Genomic DNA, 24,580 nt, shown 5'->3' with positions numbered 1-24,580 from the left:
CTAATTTCTTCTGCAGAACAGTAAAGAACATATTTTGACAAATGCTTTAGCGTGTTTTTGTCCGTGCTGTGAAAGTTAATGGGGTCCAAAAGTTTCAAGATCCAAAAAATAAATAAAGGTAGCGTAAAACTAATCCAAACAACTCCAGTCTTCTGAAACGATACTATCACCAAACAGAGCAAAGTGGTTATTCGCTCTCAAATCAAATCAATGATTTTGATTCAATGAATCACCATACAGTATTTAATCAATGATTTTATATTTTACACTACCTTTACATCCTTTTTGAAGTTTGCAACCTTTGGACCCCATTGACTTTCACTGTACGGACAAAACTGTAAAAAGTTCTTCAAAATATGTTCTTTTGTGTTCTGCAGAAAAAAGTTAAGAAAGATACAAGTATGCAATGAAATGAGTAAATGATGACAATGTTCCTTTTTGGGTGAACTATCCTATGTGAACTATGCTGGGAAACAACCAAACCACCATCAGGTCCAACAAAATCAACAATAAAAGCACAATCATGTTTCCAGTTCACCTCGATGTCACCCATTTCACAGTGACAAACAGGTTTTATCTAAGGGACAGTTTTAAGTCTTAAAGCTACAGGAGCACCTCCAAAACCAAGCCTTCAGGGTTCGAATTGTGTCCTTCTTGGGGTGACCCTTTCTAGGCTCCAATCCCATTGGTCCGTACAAGTTGCGTTGCTCCATAGATTGACAGTGGCTGGCTCTCGCTGGTGTGGGAACTGGGAATCGCTGAGTCTTCTATATGGCTATTCCATCCTCTGCTGCTCACAGAGGTCAAAGTGCATAGACAGCTACAAGATTTCCACCTCTCAATGTGGAGGTCGTTTTGCACGCTCTTGTTCCAAACACAGTGCTACGAGGCAAGGCGAAGGGAATCAATATGTTCCATTTAGGAGGGACGAAAAATCCTCTACAAACTGTGAAAAACATGAAACAGAGTTCTGAGCTTAGCTGCTGGAAAAAAAGGCCCTTTTCTCTCCTCGTGATGCCAAGACATTTCCAGCTTGCCTGTATTCTCATCCCAGGCCTCCTTGGTTCAAGAAGGTAGAAAAGTCCATTAACACCAAAACGAGTCCGGAACAAAACAGTGTCCACAATAAAACACTAGTAATTAGTCTTTACAAAAAAAGCTAAACAATGTCAAGACCTTGATAAATGCAATCAAGGTATTACTAAGGACTGACATTCTTCCCTCTGTGAGTATTTAAGACATATTCAGGCACATAGTGACATTTGGAAAGCAGTATCTAGATCGGTCTAGATCAGTAACTGTGTAGAAATAGTAAAATGCTACATTTTCGCAGCGGAGGAAAACAAAAGTGGACCAAATTGCGTCATTATTTGCAATTAGACAAGGAAAATGCAACTTAGGTCCGTGACACACCAAGCCAACAGTTGGCTGTCTGCTAACGCCAGGCCGTCATTAACGTCATTGGTGGCTTTTTGGCCGATTGAGCAAGTTGAATCAGTCTCAGGCAGTCGGTGAGAAAGAACCAGCGCGCAAGAAGAAAAACAAAAGTTACGAAAACAAGCAAATACCTCAAGTCAAGAGGCCGCACACAGATGGCTGTTCTAATTTTACATCGTCCAACCTGAGCATTCCAGTATGCAAATATTTTCATAATGATATGGCAACGAAAAACGTCTGGAATGAACAAAGTTGTAAGAAAGCACTGTTTTGTTTATGGTTTGTATTTCTGTAGTCCTACGTTTTGGTTTCCCTTTTTGAATGATGAATACTGTTGTCGACTACTGCCACCTGCTGGTATGGAAAGTTTTTTCTTTTCATGCATATGCAGAATGTATGTACTAGTCGGCCTTTGGTTGTAGCCTTTGCGGCAACTTTTTAGCCCAGACACAGGCGAAGCTTTCATCACCGTTAGTTCTTTAATGTTGGTTTGGTGTGTCATGGTCTTTAAGGTATTTAGGACTCAATGTCTTAAAGTGACAGCGGCCATCTTATAGCTCATCAGTCCATGATCATACACTCATGAGGTATATGGGATCTTGCCCACACATCCCTTACAAAGGTCACATTGGAATGTTATTATTAGGGCAATTCACACAGAATGCGTTTTCGCGTTCCATTGCACGACTTTTATTCGAGTGCATCTCAATCAGCTCCCTAGATCGTGAATCAGTATATCGTGTCCACAGGTAAGAACCCTGGTTCATTACACATTGGGACACTGTTTCTGAGTTGTAAAATGCCACCATCAAACCTTCTATTGTGTAATGCTATGTTCTGAGTTAACGCGGTTCAGAAAATGGCATGTGTATTCCAGTAAGGGAACATAGTAACCATAAATGCGCCCTGGTTTTTGTGGTGCATTGTGAGATTTTTTAGGGAGCGAACATTCCAGTGTATTGGAAGGATTTAGTGATTGAGACAGCCATTAAAATGGCATTGCACTGTGTGTTGCTGCTTTTTAACGCCTTTTGCATCTCGAGCCCTTGTCAAGTTGTAAGAAGTTTAAATTAAAAACGCATCTTGAGAACCTGCCTTTTGCCATTTTCATCTTGCGTTTTATAAATGTGAAAATGCATTCTTCGTGAACTGCCCCTTACAGTAAGCTGCTGACTGTATACTAACATCTCAAAACCAACAGCACCTTTGTTGGGGCTTGACGGTTTCATAAAGACTATAGTCAAGTGCAGAATTTACCATGGTCCATGTCAAGAAGGAAGCCTCATATGATTTCCTAGGCACCAAACAAACCAGGACTATGTATCAAAATATATCCTTTTACATTTAAGCCTATTAAATTAAATTTACCTCACAGTCAGAATGCCCGAGGAAGATCTAAACAATACTTTGAGCCAAAACGAAAGCTAATTTTAAGTAGCATTTATGTTTTCCATAGCCTCCGGTAAGGCAAAAGCTGCCAAAAGTTTTCCATGGCATTATTTTTGGTGCAAGATTAGTTGGAGTGCATTAGTTGGAAGGCCCACATATGAGCACAAAACATACATAAAAATGTATTGAAGTATGTGTGTAATACTTAGTCCACTTGCTGATCTAAAACAGATACCGAAATGAACTGCCAGAAGAAGTAATATGCAAACTGATGAGGTCCAGGGGTAAATCTGACCAGAAATTACACCAGCTTAAAATGAAACAGCTGATGGTATCTTCTGAAATGTTTGGACAGAAACGCCAAGTGAGATGTCTTCCTGGTGCAACACGATTGCAGCTGTGAACTCGCCACTCTGGGAATACTCTGAAATCTCACACATGTTCAGCAGGGCATATGCTCACAGCAGCCTGTGTGAGCCTGATAAATGCATTCCATTTACATGATCTGTACCAGCTTAGGAGCCCAAAGCTGTTTTGTTTTAAGAAAATAACTTTTGAAATTATATCTGAAATGACAGGAGCTAATAGTTTGAACTTAATCTGATCTAGATTCTGGTCCGAGCGAGCAAGTGAAGACAATCAGATTGCTGAGCATGTCAGAGATTCATATTGCTTCAGGTTACTTTCATTAGGAACTCCCAATGGAGACTGACCTTCCTAATTTATCCTTTTGAATTTGATAAAAAGGGGACTGTGAGAGTAATTGTTATAACAATAAACAGAAAGGAAAGGACAGCATCTTTTTGGCCATGGAAAATTCATAGAAAAAGCTATCCAGCTATCTGAATTTTGCAATTTGTAAAGGCAGTGGTCCAGCAGAAATCCAGGAACAGATGTAACAGTTGCGTTTCCATTAGTGATGTCTTTGACAAGCGAGATGGTGCCCAATGATTTATGAAACTCCCTTTTTTAAGCAGACACAAATGGAAACATATAACACACAGAACTAAACAAAATGGTAATCAGTTTACATTTACAAATTGCAAACAGATGAATAAGCTGCCACTTAGGCACAGAGGTGTGTGTCTGTCCAGGATTTGCAGTCGGGATGTCCAGCGTGGTAAAGGGCGTCAGGGGCTGGAGTCTCTAGTGGATGGGGTTAATATCTGTGCGGTGATTGGGTGCTGTGCTGGAGGTGGTGATGGTGTTGTGCTGGATGACTTGCTGTTGGGTTACAGGGGTAGGACTTCCTGCCGGACTGCTCTCTGGACCTGAGGGACAAGAGGAGAGATGAAGATGTCTGGTTGCGTCCATTCAGCTGTCTGTCAGTCCATCTGTCAATCCATCTATCCATCTGTCCTTTTAGACTGTTTGTCCATCCATGCATCCACTCATGTGTCTATCTGTCCATTCATCCATTTATTTGTCTATCTGTCCATTCATCCATTCCCTGTCTATCTGTCCATCCATCAATCTATTCGTCCATCTATCCATGCATTCATTCATTCATTCATATGTCTATCTGTCCATTCATCCATTTATCCAATTATATGTCTATCTGTCCATCCATCCATTCCCTATCTATCCATCCATCCATCCATCTGTCTATTCGTCCATCCATCCATCCATGCATCCATTCATATGTCTATCTGTCCATTCATCCATTTATCCATCCATATGTCTATCTGTCCATCCATCCCTCTATCTATTCGTCAGTCTATCTATCCATCCATCTGTCTATTCGTCCATCTATCCATGCATTCATTGATTCATATGACTATCTGTCCATTCATCCATTTATCCATCCATAGGTCTATCTGTCCATCCATTCCCTATCTATCCATCCATACATACATCTGTCTATTCGTCCATCCATCCATGCATCCATTCATATGTCTATCTGTCCATTCATCCATTTATCCATCCATATGTCTATCTGTCCATCCATCCATCCATCTATTCGTCAATCTATCTGTCCATCCATCTGTCTATTCGTCCACGTATCCATGCATTCATTCATTCATTCATGTCTATCTGTCCATTCATCCATTAATCCATCCATATGTCTATCTGTCCGTCCATCCATTCCCTATCTATCCATCCATCCTTCCATCCATGTCTATTCGTCCATGCATCCATTCATATGTCTATCTGTCCATACATCCATTTATCCATCCATATGTCTATCTGTCCATCCATCCATCTGTCTATTCGTCCATCCATCCATCCATCCATGCATCCATTCATATGTCTATCTGTCCATTCATCCATTTATCCATCCATATGTCTATCTGTCCATCCATCCCCTCCCTATCTATCCATCCATCCATCTATTCGTCCATCCATCCATGCATCCATCCATATGTCCATCCATCCATCCATCTATCTATTCGTCCATCTATCCATCCATCTGTCTATTCGTCCATCTATCCATGCATTCATTCATTCATTCATTCATATGTCTATCTGTCCATTCATCCATTTATCCATCCATATGTCTATCTGTCCGTCCATCCATTCCCTATCCATCCATCTGTCTATTCGTCCATCCATCCATGCAACCATTCATATGTTTATCTGTCCATACATCCATTTATCCATCCATATGTCTATCTGTCCATCCATCCATTCCCTATCTATCCATATTTCCATCCATCTGTCTATTCGTCCATCCATCCATGCATCCATTCATATGTCTATCTGTCCATTCATCCATTTATCCATCCATATGTCTATCTGTCCGTCCATCCATTCCCTATCTATCCATCCATCCTTCCATCCATGTCTATTCGTCCATGCATCCATTCATATGTCTATCTGTCCATACATCCATTTATCCATCCATATGTCTATCTGTCCATCCATCCATCTGTCTATTCGTCCATCCATCCATCCATCCATGCATCCATTCATATGTCTATCTGTCCATTCATCCATTTATCCATCCATATGTCTATCTGTCCATCCATCCATTCCCTATCTATCCATCCATCCGTCTATTCGTCCATCCATCCATGCATCCATTCATATGTCTATCTGTCCATACATCCATTTATCCATCCATATGTATATCTCTCCATCCATCCATTCCCTATCTATCCATCCATCTGTCTATTCGTCCATCCATCCATGCATCCATTTATATGTCTATCTGTCCATTCATCCATTTATCCATCCATATGCCATATGCGTCCTTCGGATGAGACGTTAAACCAAGGTCCTGACTCTCTGTGGTCATTAAAAATCCCAGGATGTTCTTCGAAAAAGAGTAGGGGTGTAACCCTGGCATCCTGGCCAAAAAAGCCCATTGGCCTCTGACCATCATGGCCTCCTAATCATCCCCATACACTGATTGGCTTCATCACTCTGTCTCCTCTCCACCAATAAGCTAGTGTGTGGTGGGCGTTCTGGCGCACTATGGCTGCAGTCGCATCATCCAGGTGGATGCTGCACACTGGTGGTGGTTGAGGAGATTCCCCGCTTTCATGTTAAGCGCTTTGAGTACCCAGAAAAGCGCTATATAAATGTAACTAATTATTATAATTATTATCTGTCCATTCATCCATTTATCCATCCATTTCCTATCTGTCCATCCATCAATCCATCCAACCATACATCCATTCATCCATGCATTCATATGTCTATCTCTCCATTCATCCATTTATCCATCCACATGTCTGTCAATCTGTCCATCTATCGATCTCCTGTCTATCTGTCCATCTATCCATCTACCCATCGATATGTTTATTTGTCCATCCATCCACCCATCCATACATCTATTCATCCATCCATATGCCTGTCTATTTGTCCATCCATCTGTCCATCTATGCATCCTTCCATCCATCCAACCAACCATATGTCCATCCATCCATCCGCATACTTGTAGTTTAGGAAAAATAACTGAGATATTAAAGAGATCTCATTTGTGATTTTTGTTTCCTATGAGAAGACTGTGAAAATAATAAACACCACATTGATATGAATATTTAAATATTCACAACTTCATTAATTATTGATGAATTTGGACGTTTAGAAAGACAGGCAGTGTACATTACCTGAAGACATTTACTTCAAAGTGAAAATGGAAACAATAATTCTGCATCATAAACACCGCTAGGCAACTGGTTTGTCAGTGACTGAGAAAATGAGTGTTTTTCCCCTCCTCTATAACCAGGGAGTGGCAGCCTCCAAACATTTTAAAAATGTCACAAGTATCTATATCAGTGGGTGTGTCCTACAAACAATATACAGTATATTCGTTATTACGTAATGCCACCTCTGGCCGTGTGGGTGTGTGATGGTACTCACTGAGGTAACCTTGAGACTCTTTCCGCATGGAGGTGATGGGACAGTCCTTGTGTGTCAATAAAAGCTGTTTCAGTTGTGTCACCTCGTTCTTTAGCATGGTGACCTCGTTCTGCCAATAAAAACAATAATAACATGAAACACTTACAAAAAAAAATCCCTCAGTCTTTACAGGAACTGAATAACTAATTGCTAGTGAAATATCCAGTCATACACTTTGGCTACAGACATAAAACAAAACATAGTGTGTAGCAACATAAGTTAAAACTAAAATGTCCCTCATTATTTCACAGATAAAAATGTATATTTCACAAGTTTCCTGGATACAGTTTGGCTTGGATTTGACTGCTTAAGAGTTATTGTCTATTGAAATTCCTTTGTAGTTTAAGATTAAGTTTAAGCCGTGTTTGGGAAATCACGTTTGTGACAGTTAGCCCCTATGGTTCCTTAGTATGTAAACAAATTTAAACAAAGGCACACATGTTTATGATGTTCTGTTTTTGTCATAAACCATGCAATACTTAACATAATTATGACAAACATGTTGGAAAAAGGTCTCTTGTGGATGTATTGGCAGCTTCACATCAAACCTCCCAGCAGACACAATGAATTAAAGGCCAGACAAGTCTGGGTCTCATTAGAAAACCTCATAATGAACAGGCGGTGAATTCCCTACAATTACCGTTGTGGGAAACACAAGCGTCTGATCACACAGAGTTCTTGAATTTGATTAAATGATTTAGCAGAACCAATATGAAAACATGGCAGCGTTTCAGGGATGCTTGGTGGAGAAGAATCCTCGCTTTGACAGGTACCATGTTTGTGACTGTGGGGTGAATATTTCACAAAACAAGCCTGAACAGTGGGACTATGGGAGTGCCAGGGTGTCTATGAGTATTCTGTCCCACCTCAGCAAACTATGCAATAGCAAAGAAAAACAAACACATTTAACATGTTTTGTTCTATTGTTAGTGGGAACTTGGGCTGGGTGTTTATATCTCACTATTTTTCAACTTTTTGACAATATAAAACATACAGTATATCATCATCTTTTTTTTTTTTCAGAGGAACCTTAATTTCAACCAAAGCAAATTTAATTTAAAATAGTTAATGCAAAAAGAATTTATATTGGTGCATTTATATGCACCAGAATAAGAATACATCATAATAAACAGAAATGTTTGCATACATACATATATAAATAAATATATATATATATATATATATAAATTTTTTTTGCTAAATATACATTACCATTCAAAAGTTTGGGTCAGTATGTTTTTTGTTTTGTTTTATTAATACTTTTATTCAGCAAGAATACATTAATGATGAAACTGACAGTAAATAAATAAATAATGTTGCAAAAGATTTCTATTTCAAATAAATTACATTCTGAACTATTTATCAAAAAAAAATAATAATAATAATAATAAAAACATGGTTTCCACAAAATATTAAGCAGCACAACTGTTATAAACATTGATGATAATAAGAAATGTTTCTTGAGCAGCAAATCAGCATATTAGAATGATTTCTAAAGGATCATATGACACTGAAGACACAGAAGAGCTGCTGAAAATTCAGCTCTACCAACACAGGAATAAACTAGATTTTAAAATAAATTAAAATAGAAAACGGTTATTGTTTTTACTGTATTTTTGATCATTCTTGGTGAGCATGGAGAGAAGAAAAGTCTGACCAAACCCAAAGATCTGAACGTTACAGTGTAAATATTTCAATATATGAAAATTGCCATACAGAGACTTCGATTAACATTTTTGAGTCACAATGCGAATATATCAGTGTCTTCAACTGATTCAATTTTAGTCATGAGGCAAAGAGGGTTCACAAAACGAATTCAAAATGAATTCAAATCTTTATTGTCAGCAAAATCTTTGTGAATACATCACAAGTACCTTACATAGTCTAGCATTAGTAGGAATGGCGTGGCCTAGTGGTTAAAAATGTAGGCTGGTAATTGCAAGGTTCAAACCACACTAATTGCAACCAGCGAAGCATCGACTGTGGTCTTGAGCAAGACAGGTTAACCTCAGCTTGCTCAGATAAGCAGAGAGCGAATGATGTGGCCTGATGAGGATGATCACCATGTCCAAAAGAGGTCAAGCTGTTCTGGTTTCATGGTTTTAGAGGGGGCTTTAGACATGTGTCATCTGGTCAGACTGGACCACCAGCAGGCGATCACCTGTACACCAGTTCAATCAGGCTTGGAGACCTGCTGAAAACCAGCTTGACTGGGTTAAGCTGCGGGTAGTGCAGGATATCCTCCAAAAACAGACTTACATGACTACACACACAGCATCAATCTCTCAGGTAAATCTCCATGCAAATTCAAGGTCTACTGAGAGCCCAAATGGATGCATATGAATGGAAACCTCTCGCAGATGAGATGTGCCGTGATGCACAGAGGTTTTACTGGCCTACAAACCGCACATTCAGCTGCAGCTGGCTGTGCTCTGGTTACTCTGTAGACCTCAATAACCCATTGACCCTGCCCTCCACACAGCCGTCCCCATCTGCTCTCCATCGACAGTAGCTTCAGCTGTCATATCAAGGGTGTTTATGAGCTTCTGTGGTCTAGAGTAAGCTAATACCGAGTGAAATATGAAGCCCCGCGTGAAATACATCTCAGTGTGTGTTCCAAAGTGAAGTGTGCTTTTTAACGCTTAAGAACTGAGGCTTTCAGCTGAGGAGAAGTGTACGAATGAGTGATTCTGACCTGCAACTGCATGTTGGTTTGGGTGAGCTCCTCCGCTTTCTTTTCTAGCGACATCACCCACACTTTCCTCTTCTGTCTGCAGCGTGTGGCGGCCGCGCGGTTCCTCTCCAGGAACTTCCTCCTGCGCTCGTCGGGGTCCTCGTCCATGACCCGTCTGCGGCGCCCTCCGCTGGGCGGCGGGGACTGAAGGGTCTGCGTCGGCTGCATTTGCTGTGCAGCTGGAGATAACTGTAAAATACGGGACAACAAACAGTCTGAAGTTACAATTCTCCCCTGAGGCATTATGTTAATATATTCACAGACCTGGCTGCCAGCCAATCACCTGTCTAACATCTCATCGCTCAGACCTCTTCAGTTAGAAGCTTCCTGTCTGGGAGTTTTCTTTAAAACAACATGTGCCCTGTGCATGTGGCCCTACAGTCCTATGATGGACGTCTGGGTGTGAGAAACAGCAGTGTGATTTACAGGCTGCCCCACCCTCATAAAGAGGTGTCAGGGCCCAGTTTTCCACTGCACATGTCCACTCGGACCAATTCTCTACAACACCCTGAAAAACAGGGCCACTACCAGTGCACAAGGCCCACAAAAAGCTTCTTTGACATATGCTTGGCAGTTGCCATGTTTGCCGTCTTTAGATCATTACAGGTTTCTGGAGGCGATGGAAAATGCAGTGGCTTTGATGGTTTGTATGTATACAGGGCCCCTTCTTTGGCTTAATAATACATTAAAGCAGAACTTCTGAATCACAAAAAGATGGATTCAGTCACCCTAAAGACCTGAAGAGAATTTTAAGTAGACAGGTTAATACAAATAAGAGTGAGAGTAAAAGTCTAGTTTAAAACACATGTGCCAAAGTTCTTAGAAATATACTCTTTATTTCACATGGTTTTGAAAACCTTTTATATCATTTTCAACAAAAATGTGGTGCAAGTAATACGTAAGAACTGTTTTCATTTACAACTTACATTTTCAGCAACATACATTTTCCTTTCATATTGAACAAATTTGAATGTACACCTATTTTTTATTTTTTTGTTACATATTTTCAAAGTAAAAAGTATTTTTAAAAAACATTATGAATATTTACTTCATTAAATATCATTACTTCTTTTGCATCACATTACATTTTACAACCTGAACTAACCTTGCATTGTCATAATCAGGTCAAAATATCTGATATTTTAAGAGACTTATTGGCCTTGAGTTTGCAGGTGCCTTTATATTATATAATTTCTTGTGTGTGTGTGTGTGTGTGTGTTTCTGCATGTTGGTTGCACCACATAACTTTGATTTGGCAGACAACATTTTTCTTAAATATTAATAATACTTCAAGAAAACTTAGTGTTATTTATTTATGTATTTTTTTTTCTTTTCTTTTTAAGAATGTCATTCTTTTAATGAGGGTTTTTTCTTCATTATGACATTAAGACAGTTGTACCACCCTGACATTTTTTTACTTTATTTTCAACTAATTTAATTTAGAAATAAAAAGTATTTTCATTTTAATGTACAGTTTTTATATATAAACTCTGGAGGAAAAAAAATAATTTTCTGGCAGATGTTCACAATATGGCCCCAGTTGTTGTTTTTTTACTCTCTCTCAATTAATTTATCCCAACTCAAGCAAACTTGAACATTTAAATTCAGCTTAACTCATCAATCTCTACATCACTTGTATTGCAGCATTAGACCCTCAACAACTGTATCTCACTCCAGTTCAGTACCTGTGAAGCAGCAGAGTGCATTGGTTGGTGTGGAGAGGTCTGATGTCCGTGTGCAGGGTGCAGGTGGGGCGGGTGGGAGTTGTGGTGCCCGTGGCTTTGTGGGTGGTGATGGGCGCTCTGTGCATGGCTGGGGTGGTGGTGGGCATGGTGTGGGTATCCGTGGGGTGGGCCCTGCATGTGCTGGTGGGGGTGAGAGTGCAGGTGGTGGTGACCGGTCTGATCCTGCCGCGATTGCATCATCTCCATCATATGACCCATGGAGTTCATGCTGCCGTTCACCATGCCCCCTGGATGGTGGGCAAGGGCAGCTTTCAGTCTCTAGAAAGTAGAAAAATGGGGAAAACATGTTAGCATTATGACTAGCAAGTTTCAGATTTTTCACTTAAAAAAGCCTTTTATTTAGTCCACTGAAGAAAAAATGCACCTAGACTTTGATTAGCACCAGGGGGCCATGTTGTGAACACTGCAAAAACTGTTTTCTTAATGAATGTTTCAATGAAAATATTTAAACCTCACTAAAACAAACAATATATATATATATATATATATATATATATATATAGAGAGAGAGAGAGAGAGAGAGAGAGAGAGAGAGAGAGAGAGAGATTATATATGTTATTATTATTATTATTAAGAATATTACATTTATTTTTCTTACCATATTGGCAAATTTCTATCTATTTCTTTCTACCTTTAAGCATAAACTAAACTAAAATAAAATCTAGTGGGTTTTTTGATTGAAAAACAACAAACAATATTTTAAGACAATACATTTTAAAACAATAAATTGTAAAAAAAAATTCTGTTTAAGCATAAATTAAAATTAATTAAAATTTGGCTTCCAAAGAAAATGCATCTTTATTTTATCTAGACAAAACATGGCTGTCTAGTGAGTTGACAAGTGAATGATTCTATTTTTTCCAATAGATTAAATGTGACCGCTCGCCCACTTTGTGACGTACATGAATGTCCGAACTAAGCCCATCATGCCCATTTACCCTCTCACCCACACACCTACACACCCTCTTACACACCCAAACACACTATTCCACTATCTGTCGTCACTGTCTAAGAGCTTCATCTGAAGAACGAGCCCAGCACGGTGCAGGTCTGGCAGCGAGAGGGCCCTGGGGACTCTCTCCCCCGATTTGCCCATTTCCCCTTCGGCCTACGCACTGTTGCTTCAACCGTGTGGTCTACTTAAGCTTTCACCCAGGGCTGGTCTTGGAGTCTATGACTCTAGAGACACTCAAAGCGCGTCTGTGTTTGGAATATGTTTATCTGACTGCTCTCTCTCTCTCATACGGCTGTTTTTCTGGGCAGCTCAATAAGACAACTTAGGGGTTTGAAAAAAAAGCCACAAGTATAAACATACATGCCGCCAAAATATGTCCGATGGTTTGATCTGTTGACGGCACATGTAGACAAAATGAAAAAATGAAAAAGTACATAAGCATGTGCATATATACTTGTATGTCTGTGTCCATTCAGTTTGACTTTCTTAAACTTGAGCCAAGCCAAAAAAAAAAAAAAAAACGAGTATTTTTAGAGAGTGTTGAGTCTACGGTATATATTTCCACAAGAGCTGAACAGGTAGACTTACTTTATAAGAAATGGGTCTGAGGTTCAAAAAAATAAACAAAACACACACAAAAAATGACTCAAATATATTAAAGAAAACATGAAATGAAGTCAAGCAAGGATAATCTCTTCATGGAAAAAAATAATAATAAAACAAAATTACACATTTAAAGGGGCACTCAGTAAGTTTTTGTTTGTTGCACTGGCCAATATGAGTCTTGGGCTTTTGACACCTAATGGTGTGGATGCAGCATCATCAAGCAAAAGAAAATATTGTTTCCAATGCTATTGTAAAAAAAAAAAAAACATAATTAAGTTTTTAATAAAATTAATTTGTTTTGCTATTGACATGCTCTGAACAGTCTTCATACATTATATTTACACATATTTCAGTGCTTTGACCATTGTCTGCAGATCCCACCTTCTCGCACGCCACGATTGGTCGATTATGTACAATGCCTGCATGCTATTGGTCAAACTACTTTTCAGTCATTACCTTCAGTGAGTATGAAAAAACAATAGGACAACAAAGCCAAAACACCAGACATTTCAGGCAATTTAGAAATCCCAGCCAGGACATGTTCCGGGAAAAAGAGGACATATGGTCACCCTGTGAGGGAAACGTTACATTTAAGTAATTTAAATCTCATATGTTTTCACAAACAAATCCAAAAGAATGACAGAAAGGAATCAGACGTGTCCCTGCCATGCTCCTGTTCTCCCACACGCTCCAGATGCTGTCAGTCAGAGCTGTGTGTTTGTAACAGGCAGCACATTCACTCTCTGAGAGGCATAGCCAACTGGACTGTATGTGAGTGCCAAGGCACAAACCAGAGCACAGCATCCCTTTCTTCTCAAGCTGGTCAACCTGTGAGATGTCTTTTTTTCCAAGATGTTTTATTCTCTGACTCATCCTAGTTGCTATTTACCAAAACAAAATTCAAATTGATTTGATTTGATAAGTTGCTTGTTCTTCAGCTCTCTAAGCCAAACCATATCGTCCCTCTCTGACTGCTGGAGCTGCCAGTGCTTTCTGCCTTCACACACTTGCTGCCAAATGCACAAGCACTAACCTACCCACCCTTACTGCTGCCCTTAACCGGCATTAACACTGTTTTCCCCCACCCGCTGCATCTTAATCCACCTTAACCCTTGCCAACACAGCAGTAATAACCCACCATTGCCTTTATCAACATTTCTGCTGCAGCATGCAAAACACTTCCCTTTAAGAAAACACTGACAGCCACAGTGTGATATATGTGTATATGTCTAGTGTATGATTATGTGTATGATTTTTATGTCTGTATTTTTTGTTGTGGTAAAATGGACCAAAAGTGGCTGTTTTGAGCTTTTTAAATGTAACTTTATTAACACAATAGCCAAAAAAGTATATGGACATTATTTAAAAGATATTGATCATTGTTACAAAATTGCTACAATAAAATTCCATTTCAAATAAATGCTGTTCTTTTGAACTTATTCATCACAGAAACCTGAACAAAATATATAATGGTTTCCACTAAAATATTAAGCAGCACAACTGTTTTCAACACTGATTATAATAAAAATGTTTCTTGAGCATCAAATCAGCATAATAAAAAGATTTTTGAAGGATTATGTGACACTGAAGGCTGCTGAAAATTCAGCTTTGCCATCACAGGTATAAATTGTATTTTAAAATATATTAAAATAGAAAACAGCTATTTTAAAATGTAGTAATAATTCCCAATATTACTGCTTTTACTGTATTTTTTTAAAAAGGCATCTTTGGTACATCTTATCTAATGCAATTAAATTTATATGTATTAAATTATAAAATATTTTGGACACTTTAATATTTAATTTTTTTTTATTATTATTTTGAAATTATGCACTTTTTCCAGCACAGTTATGGGTTCACTGGTAAATTTAATCAAGAAATGGATAAATTCTTCAAGTTGTGCATGGCTGTGCATGAGTCTTATCTAACATAATGCAGCTAACTCTCTTCGCTAGAAAACTTGACATCTGTATTAGTCTCTAATAAGTGTACCAAGATGGATTGAATCAGAATCACAGGAGCCGAGGGACCATCTTTCAATCATTAACATACTTGACATACTGGGGTCACAGTGCACAGAAACACCTCTGACTGATTGCACCACCTGTCACTCAACACCGCTCTCACTTTGATTGGACCTGGGCAGCTGTGCACCTATCTCTCCCTCCCTCTTGTTCAGACAGATTGCACTGAGTTCCCACGCAGTGGAATGTCTCTGTCTGGGGCCGTGCCACGCTAAGAGAGGGGACAAGCACGGGGCCTCGTCGTATAAAGCTCAGCTTGGCACTGGGCCAGCTGCGGATGGAGGGAGGAAGTGAGAAGGGGGGCATTGGAGTATCTCTTGCTCTTTTTCTTCCACAGGAAGAGCCATCCATCCATCATTTGTGGGGCGTAGGGAGAGCGTCCGCTATCAGTGCTCTAATGTAATCAGTCTGGCTCTGAGCAGGGCCCCAGAGTGCCGCACGGGGTCAGAGGCCAAATGAGCCACAACAGGCTGAAAGAGACGGCACAATGCAGGAAGTACACACTTAACAGATACACTATACACACTAGTGATATGAAATACACAAGCTTTGTGCTGAAACACTTGACGAAATAGAGTGCATTAATGCCTGCCTACTTTTTCAGTGCACTTAAGTATTTTTTTTCCCATAGAGGTTTTAAAAAAGACTTTGTTAAAGCGTTATAAGCCATGAACCAAACCAACAAGCTATGAAGTGAATCATAACATTACATTATTTGAAGCAAGAAATTGACAAAATGACAAAGGCATGAGACTGTGTACTTAACTGCTTTAGTGAGGGAAAGAACTACAATCCCATATAGAGAAATATAACTATTCATTTATTGTTGTTGATTATATCTATAGAAACAATGTATTTTAAGTATATTGCAAAATATGCATTTATATACACACAATTATTTAAGTATTTTGACCACATAGCGAGACTTGATCACGTCATTTGCGGTGTTTCAAGGAAGTGGCCATTCCCTGCAAGTTCTTTTGGCACAATTTGCTCACCGCGAGTTTCTGATTGGTGGAATTTTCTTTACAGTATCATGAGTAATGCAGTTTTTCACCACAAATTCAGCATTTTAAGAATCAGTTGAAAAAATACCAATGGATGGCTTCAACAAAAGCATATACCATCAATTTACATCCTGGCAACTCACAGTAGGTCTGTCTAAGGTTTCATTATCTAAGTTATTGTATTATTAAAAATCACTTTCCCTACGGAGAAAATGAAAATGAATGGAGTTTTTACTTCTGGAACCCAACTGTTGCACTATATAAGTAAGAAAATAAGTCAGAAATGCTAACTGTAGGATTTAGAGCAAGTAATCAGCTATATATATATATATATATATATATATATATATATATATATAAATTCCATGCAGCACACTTATCAGACAGACATTTCATTCTTTAAAGCTTTTGGTAACATCAATCAAACCACTAAAACCTGCTCTGCTTTTGGCAGAAACACAGAAAAAACCTGAAACCATTAGTCACTCAACGGGGCAAAAAAAACTGACACATCAAAATCAGAAAGTTCAGATCACATTTGTTAAGCAATTATTAATCTAAGATTATTCATCCTTTACACTTCCAACCAAAACTAGACTTGTCAATAATGTAGCACGAACAGAAAAGAAATGAGAATAAAAGTACTCTCACCCAAGTACTTCAAGGAAAACTTTCCCTTCCAAATCTGGCAGGTAGAAATGAACAGTGCAGGGAGGCTTGTAATATAACCTATTTATGTTACGTGTACATAATCTCTCATGACGTTAGCTGAGAACCCAGATCAGCGCTGATGTGTGTCACTGAGTAGGTCTCATCTGCCTTTCGTAATGAGGTGTAAACAGACATTATAGTCAAGCCCTCAGAGCTGAAACAGCAGCTGTATTAGCCTGTAATGATAGTGCTGTCTTGCACGCTGGCACTGCAAAACCTGGGGAAAACAGTCATTACTGTAACTCAAGTGTTGGCCTGTTGAGAAGCTGTCCTTTACAGGGTAACTCTCCTGAACTGAGAAGTGTGTGAAGCACCTGTGTGAGATGAGATGGAACCAAAGATAGGTGGGGACTGAATGTAAAAGTTTAAGAATTGGTCACTGAAAAACTGGAAAGGACTTTCTTGATCTGGCAAGCTCTAATCTGATTTGCCAAATTAAATCTTTTGAAAGATACTCAAAAAAAATTTTTTTTGTAACACTTAGGGTAGATTTACGTGACAACAATGTACTAAACACAGAAAAGGTTTTTCTTTGTGTTTTTGAAAAGTTTCACATACAGATGACAACATTGTCAAAACTATCCCTGTTCACACGGATCCGCGAAAATGACTAAAAACGCTGTATAATGCATGCCAGGCCAGTTGTTGGCAATGTCACTTTCTACTAAACACTACGCACCTGCACACATACCTATAGACTGAACGCATAATACGCATGTGGCAAGATGCCACCATTTTCACAAATTTGTGTTGTTTTCAAGTTTGCGATTTTAGGCTCCCAAAACGCCATTGTTGTGTAAATGAATGGCGTTTTGGGAGTTGAAAACTGCTGAAGGCTGAAAGATGCCCCCTCAGAGCAAAAATTCTTGCATAGGTTCTGCAGTGTATTTCAAACTTTATTGCAACAAGTGCCACCTACTGGTCAATAAGAAAAAATTTTTTTGTTTGTTTCTTTGTTTTTTGCTCAATGTTCAAACTAAGACGCAAAAACAAACAAACTTTTTGTGTGTGTGTGTGTGTGTGTGTTTTCCCCACCTTTTTTAGATAACAAATACATATTTAAGTTGGATGGGCCAAAAATCCTTTACTGCCTGTCTGAAAAAAGCCAATGTTTCTGGACGTTTCCCAATTTTTGCTTTTTTTGTGCTGATGACACTCAACTCTACTTCTCATTCCAACCAGATGATCCAGCGGCAACTGTTCGCATTACAGACTGTCTGACAGACATCTCTGGCTGGATGAAGGACCACCACCTTCAACTCAACCTTGCGAAGACAGAACTGCTTGTGGTCTCAGCCAACCCAGCACTTCATCGCAACTAGGTTCGTCAACCATAACTCCTTCTAGGACAGCCAGGAACCTTGAGTTGTGATTGATGATTAGCTAAGCTTCACAGACCATATTACTACAACGGCCCGGTCCTGCAGATTTGCTTTATACAACATTAGAAAGATTAGACCCTTCCTATCTCCTTGTCCAAGCTCTTGTTCTCTCCAGACTGGACTATTGTAATGCTCTCTTAGCGGGCCTTCCGGCATGTACTATCAAGCCTTTGCAACTGATCCAGAATGCTGCAGCAAGAGTGGTCTTCAATGAGCTGAAGAAAGCGCACGTCACACCTCTCTTCATCAGTTTGCACTGGATGCCGATAGCCGCTCGCATCAAATTCAAGGCACTGATGTTTGTCTACAAGACAACCACTGGCTCTGCACCAAAGTACCTAAACTCGCTAGTTCAGACTTATGCACCCTCCAGAAGCTTGCGTTCTGCAAATGAACGACGCCTCATGGTACCATCCCAAAGAGGCACGAAATCACTCTCACAGACCTTTACCTGGACTGTGCCAAGCTGGTGGAACGACCTGCCTATCTCAATTCGAGCAGCTGAGTCTTTGGCCATCTTCAAAAAACGTATAAAGACACATCTTTTTCGTCAGCACTTGACTAATTAATGCTAACATTTTCTTATTCTATTTGTCTGTTTTTCTGAAAAAAAAAAAAAAAAACGGTATGTGTACTGTGCTAGACTAACTGAGACTTGTTACAGCACTTGTATACTGTTGCCCTCCTTTTGGTCATAATTGCTTCTATTTGCTCTTCTCATTTGTAAGTCGCTTTGGATAAAAGCGTCTGCTAAATGATTAAATGTAAATGTTAAATGTTTTGTTTTCTTTTGTTTAGTTTTCTTAAAACTGTTGCCATTCTTTTGAATTTATTATATCACATATATATACATATATATATATATATATATATATATTCAATTTCAGATGATTCCACACCTAAATGGCATGTAAAAGCAGAAAAAAGGCCATGATTCTTGGCCACAACAAGCTTCAAATTGGACCAAACTGTATGAAAATGTGGCAACACAACACTACTCCACAAAAACGATCCACAATGTTTCTCATCCTGTTCCTTTCCTTCTACAAATCAATCATCAGATATTTTAAGTGATATAAAACATAGAGCCCAGACGATGATCTATCAGGTTTCGGTCATGTGATATCCATACAGATATCTGTCTGTCCACAGTCATAAAAGCAGCAATCCTTTAAAATTCTTCTCTGTTTCATCACTGATCTTTAGCCTCTTTTTTCTGACCTCTCATTTCTGTCACTCAGTCATGTCTTTCACAAAGCCTGAGGCATCATGGGTAATTGCACATTAATGGTATTTATTAATTGCCTCTTCCTTCGTGACACTCGTGTTTGAGTGATATCATTGCGAGTGCATCAAGGTGCATCTTTACAACACACTTAGCTTTCTGCAGACGGAGGAATGACTTCATATCAATAAAAGAGTGTAAGGAGAAAGGGAGGGCCACACCTGCTGCTGAAGGAGTAAATCAAAGTGAATGAGGTCAGAGGTAAGAGGGAGCCCCTGGGTAGAAGTGGAGCAGGACAGTGTGTGTGTGTGTGTGTGTTTGTGTGTGTTGTGCCAGAAAGAGCCCAGACTTGCTGCCAACTAAACTCACTCTAAACCATATCAGTGACAGCGCTACCTGTCTAATACTCTTTCTGTCAATCTCTTTCTGTGTTGTTTCTTTTCTTCTCTATTTCCTTTCATCTCTCTCCTGTTCCTTGCCTGCAACGATTACACTTTATAAACTGTGAGACTTCTCTCTCCTTCTAACATAAACCAAATGAGAAAGTTGGAGCCCTTGGTTTTATGAAAATTTGTAAAATTATGAGTGTACTTGCATGATATTTCATATTATAGAATTATATTATGATTAAATGTGTTCAAGTAAATTATTAAAAAAAAAATATTTACATTTATATTACTTTTATTCAGCAATGATGAATTAAATTGATAAAAAACTGTCAGTGAAGACTTTTACATTGTAATAAATGCATATTTTAAATAAATGCTGTTCTTTTAAACTTTCTATTCATCAAAAAACAACAACTGAAGAGTGGAATAATGGCTGCTGAAAATGCAGCATTGCTATCATAGAAAGAAGTACATTTTAAAATATATTAAAATAGAAAACTGTTCTTTCGAATTGCAATAATATTTCACAATATTACTGCTTTTACTGCATTGTTTAAAACAAGTTTTAAATTAATTATTAATAAAATTGACAAATTCTTTTTAATATATTTATTTTTAATAAATTGCAATGTGTTCAACTGACAGCCCCATTCAGCACACTATAAAAATATTTAATTGCAAATGTGATTTTATCCTTTTATACTATCCGTACTAGTCATGGCTGTGCTATTTTACAGTCGTTTCCCACCACAGAGGAGGTTGAAATCAGAGGTATAAAGTATCCTGCACTAGAGTCCCATAGATTCAACGTCTCAGCCACTAACTCTTGAGAACTTCAGCCCTCTGGGTCTGTACTGTGCTTTATGTTCACTCTCCCTCGTTGCATAAATCTGAGCTGTAATTTTCCTGGCACTGGTTCCTGCACTCTTGAGGACTCCAAGGTACGAGACGCCCATCTATTTCTCCCAGTTCCCCCTGAATACTGATGCCAGACTCAATAAGGGTCTTGCCCTCGTCTTTCCGCGTCCAGGCCCTGCTGTGCCTCGCTGCGCATGCTCGATCCTTACACCACACAGCCCATTAGCTCATTTTTAACAATCCCCACCCCCACTCCCATCTCGCCCCCTTAAGCAAGACCCTGCCAGCGGCTGCCAGCTGAGGACCACTTAACTGATTTCTTATGGGAGGGTTTCTGAGCCGGGAGAGGCAATCTGTTTGGTGGGAGTGTTGCCGTCAGACTGCGCTGTTTGGCACAACTGTGGGTCTGTGTCAGCTTTGCCAGGCTAATCATTTGGAACCACTTTAATTTGGCTTTACATTGCATTTTGTCACAGAGCAGGAATTTTATACATGATGCAGTTAATGGGAAGAATGACAGCAGGAAGGCAAAAAAACTACAAGCAGACACATGTGGCAAAAAAATAAGGACATTCATTCTTATAAAAAAGATTTCAGACTTCAGGATCTCGAAATAGTTTAAAGGGTTAAAAAAATAACACAAAAGTTTATTTGAAATGCATTTAACTTCTAAAATGTGACATTTCAGAGTGAAGCAGAATTTTGAGCGAGAAATGTAGGGAGGGACTAGATTTTATCTACTGAGAATTGATTGGATTGAGAAAAGTGGGATATGACATTACTGGATAAAAAAGAACAGTTAGCAGAGAAAAGTTATGTTTTAATTATGTTTAATAAGGAATTATGTTGTAATGAAAAATAATGAAAATATTTGTTAACTTTTTAGAATAAGGTTCAATTTATTTATAGCAATTTATGCATTAGATATAATGAACTAACAGGGAATAGTACTGATTTAATTAATGTCAATAAACATATTTTTAACACTTCAAGTTAATCATAAATTAATGTCTTATGAATGGACATGAATGAACAAGGAACAACAGTATGTTAATAAATAATTACATATTTATAAATACATTAATAATGCTTTAAAAATGTTGTTCATTCATTGCTCATGATACCTAAAGCATTAACTAATGTTAAAAATCACCCCTTATTTTAAAAAAGTAAGTTTATTAAGAAAAATATGTACATTTTAATGTCATACACTGTAAAAAATGAAGCTGTAAATAAAAGATTACTGAAGTATATTTTACAATAAAATACTATTTCAGTATTTTCATTTTCTACTTAAAAATGCATGTTTAATTTAATGTGTTACTTGCCATTTCTGTGTAATATTTGTGAAATTTCCTTCCTGTAATTTCAAACAGTAGAGCATGGAGCAAGCAACGCCAATGTAATGGGTTTGATTCCCATGGAAAGCAAGAACTATTCAAATATCCAAAATCACTTTGGATAAAAAATGCCAAATGCATAAATGTAAATCTAAATGAAGTTTACTAGCATAGAAATTGTTTTAAAGTAAATCCAACACCCGTTTTTAGTAGCTATACTTTTTTTTAATAACACAAGCTCTTTAAATACTGAATTCCCACTTCATAAGTGGCTCGGCACCAGAACTCTCCTCTGAAGCATGAGCTGAGAAAGGAAATCACTACCTTAAAGCCTCCCCTGAATGGCAGGTTGGGTAATAGCTACAGAACCCAATCAGGATCACCTAACAAAAGCAGACACAATCAGCTCCACAGACAAGCTAATCAACACGAGTGCAACTGCCGACACAGACATCCATCATTTTACCATGTAAATACCGCACAGCATGAAATGAAAGAGGCTCCAGCCTTCCCAATCAACCTGTATTACTTACACAGTGCATTCAACAAACACCATTTGAAACATTTCAGGGTCAAACAGTTGTAAAAACAGAGCTGATTGCGCTCATGGTGTGGATCTGCGAGTACCGAGGGTCCTTAACTTCAAAGAGGAAAAGACAGGTAGGTTAATGTCTTTAGTATTGAAATGTATTAGCATGTGTTGCATTTAGACAAATAAAGGTATCAGCTACAGCTCTCCGAATAAAGTGTAGGTTGTTTGATGAGGAACTTAGTTTTAGCAAATCTTTATTTCACATATTTAGTTATACAAGTGAAGATACAGAAAAAAGGGAAGTTTATTTCATGTGTGCCTGTAAATGTATAGTTAAGGAAATATCAAATTAGTTACAAAATAAACATAAATAGCTGCTGTGGTGACAATTGACCGCACTGTTAAACTACAGAAAGAAGTGTGCTTAAATGTATTGAATGTGCATTTGTAGTGTACTTACAATCTTAAAAGTATATAAAAAAAAAACGTCTCCAGGTTACGCATGTAACCATGGTTCCCTGAGGGAACGAGACGCTGCATCGGAAAACGCTATGGGAACACCTTCAGCGTGACCGTGCTCTGAATCACGTGTGTAATCAGTCCAATGGATGGGCGAGACGCCACGGGTGGGGTGACGTAGCGACCAGGAAGCTTAAAAGCACGTGCGGTGGAACCGGCGTCAGCTTCTAGGAATGAAGCAAGCGCTCGCAGGGATGCCGGAAGTGTGGCACTGAGACGCAGCATCTCGTTCCCTCTGGGAACCATGGTTACATGGGAACGAGTATGCCCACGCCGCCAGACTTACAAATCCCTGCCTAATGTGGAAGAGCACAGCTAGGGCGAGAGAACAGAAGAGCCAGGAGTGGCTCGCATATCTAGGACATAGAACCTGACGAACGTTAGGGGTGTGTACCAACCCGCAGCATTGCAGATGCCCTGCAAAAATACACCTGCTAACAAGGCCTTGGAGGCCGCCAAACACTTCTGGTTGAGTGAGCCTTGACCCCCAGAGGCGAGGGGAGATCAGAGGACTCATAAGCAATGGAAATGGCACCCACTATCCACCGGCTGAGGGTCTGTTTCGTAGCAGGGAGACCTCTCTTAGGGGGACCGTATCACACGAGCAGTTGGTCCGCCCTTCTCCACAGGGCAGCTCAGTGGACGTATGTGTCCAGTGCTCACACTGGACACATACAATTAAGCTTCTGCTGGTCGGGCTCCCGGAAGGGAGGAGGACAGAAGGCCTGGAGTACGACAGGCCGTGGTGTAGAGGAGGGGACCTTAGGAACATACCCTGCTCGAGGGTAGAGGAACGCTTTGGCCAGACCGGGCGCAAAATCTAGGTAGGAGGGGGCCACTGAGAGGGCCTGAAGATCCCCAACTCTCTTGAGAGAAGATATCGCCAGAAGGAAGGTAGTCTTTATAGTGAGTTGGCGATCAGAGATCTCCTCAATAGGCTCGAAGGGAGGCCTACAAAGAGCTTCTAACACCACAGCCAGGTCCCACGGGGGGACATGAGATCGTACCGGAGTCCTCAGCCTCAGCGCACCGCAGAGGAAACGTATAACTAGGGGGTGTCTGCCCAAGGTCCAAGAACCATACTCGGCCCGACCAGAACGGGGCTACTAGCAGTAGACGGACCCCGTCCCGGGGGGAAAGGCATACAGACGAAAAAATCTCCATATCTGCTTCACCACCTCGAGGTGAAGCCTCCATTCCGCTTCCACTTCAAGGCATACAGTTTCCTCGTAGAGGGAGCTCTGGATTGGAGTATGGTCTCAACAACCTCAGTTGAGAGACCGGAAGCTACGAGTTGTGCCCCCTCAGAGGCCATACCCACAGCATCCACAGCTCCGGGCGGCGGTGAAAGATCGTACCCTCCGCCTGTGAGAGGAGATC

At 39.5% G+C, this 24,580-nt stretch overlaps 1 protein-coding gene across 1 annotated transcript in view; it reads right to left on the bottom strand.

Annotated features, from left to right (window-relative positions):
- Positions 1-377: 377 nt before the first annotated feature.
- Positions 378-24,580, bottom strand: part of LOC107745374 (cyclic AMP-responsive element-binding protein 5-like) — a 55,569-nt gene continuing 31,366 nt past the window's right edge. The window contains exons 4-7 of the mRNA XM_016559243.1: positions 11,593-11,910; positions 9,869-10,096; positions 7,135-7,243; positions 378-4,097 (exon numbers count right to left, since the gene is read on the bottom strand). Of these exons, the coding sequence (XP_016414729.1) occupies positions 3,973-4,097; positions 7,135-7,243; positions 9,869-10,096; positions 11,593-11,910 (780 nt within the window). The 3' untranslated portion in view covers positions 378-3,972. The remainder of the gene's footprint in view (positions 4,098-7,134; positions 7,244-9,868; positions 10,097-11,592; positions 11,911-24,580) is intronic.

The sequence above is a fragment of the Sinocyclocheilus rhinocerous genome, unplaced genomic scaffold, assembly GCF_001515625.1.
Source record: "Sinocyclocheilus rhinocerous isolate Xijiao unplaced genomic scaffold, SAMN03320098_v1.1 scaffold1249, whole genome shotgun sequence".
NCBI classification, from domain to species: Eukaryota; Metazoa; Chordata; class Actinopteri; order Cypriniformes; family Cyprinidae; genus Sinocyclocheilus; species Sinocyclocheilus rhinocerous.
Note: the sequence above shows the minus strand (reverse complement) of the source record. Positions and strands in the feature narration are given on the sequence as shown.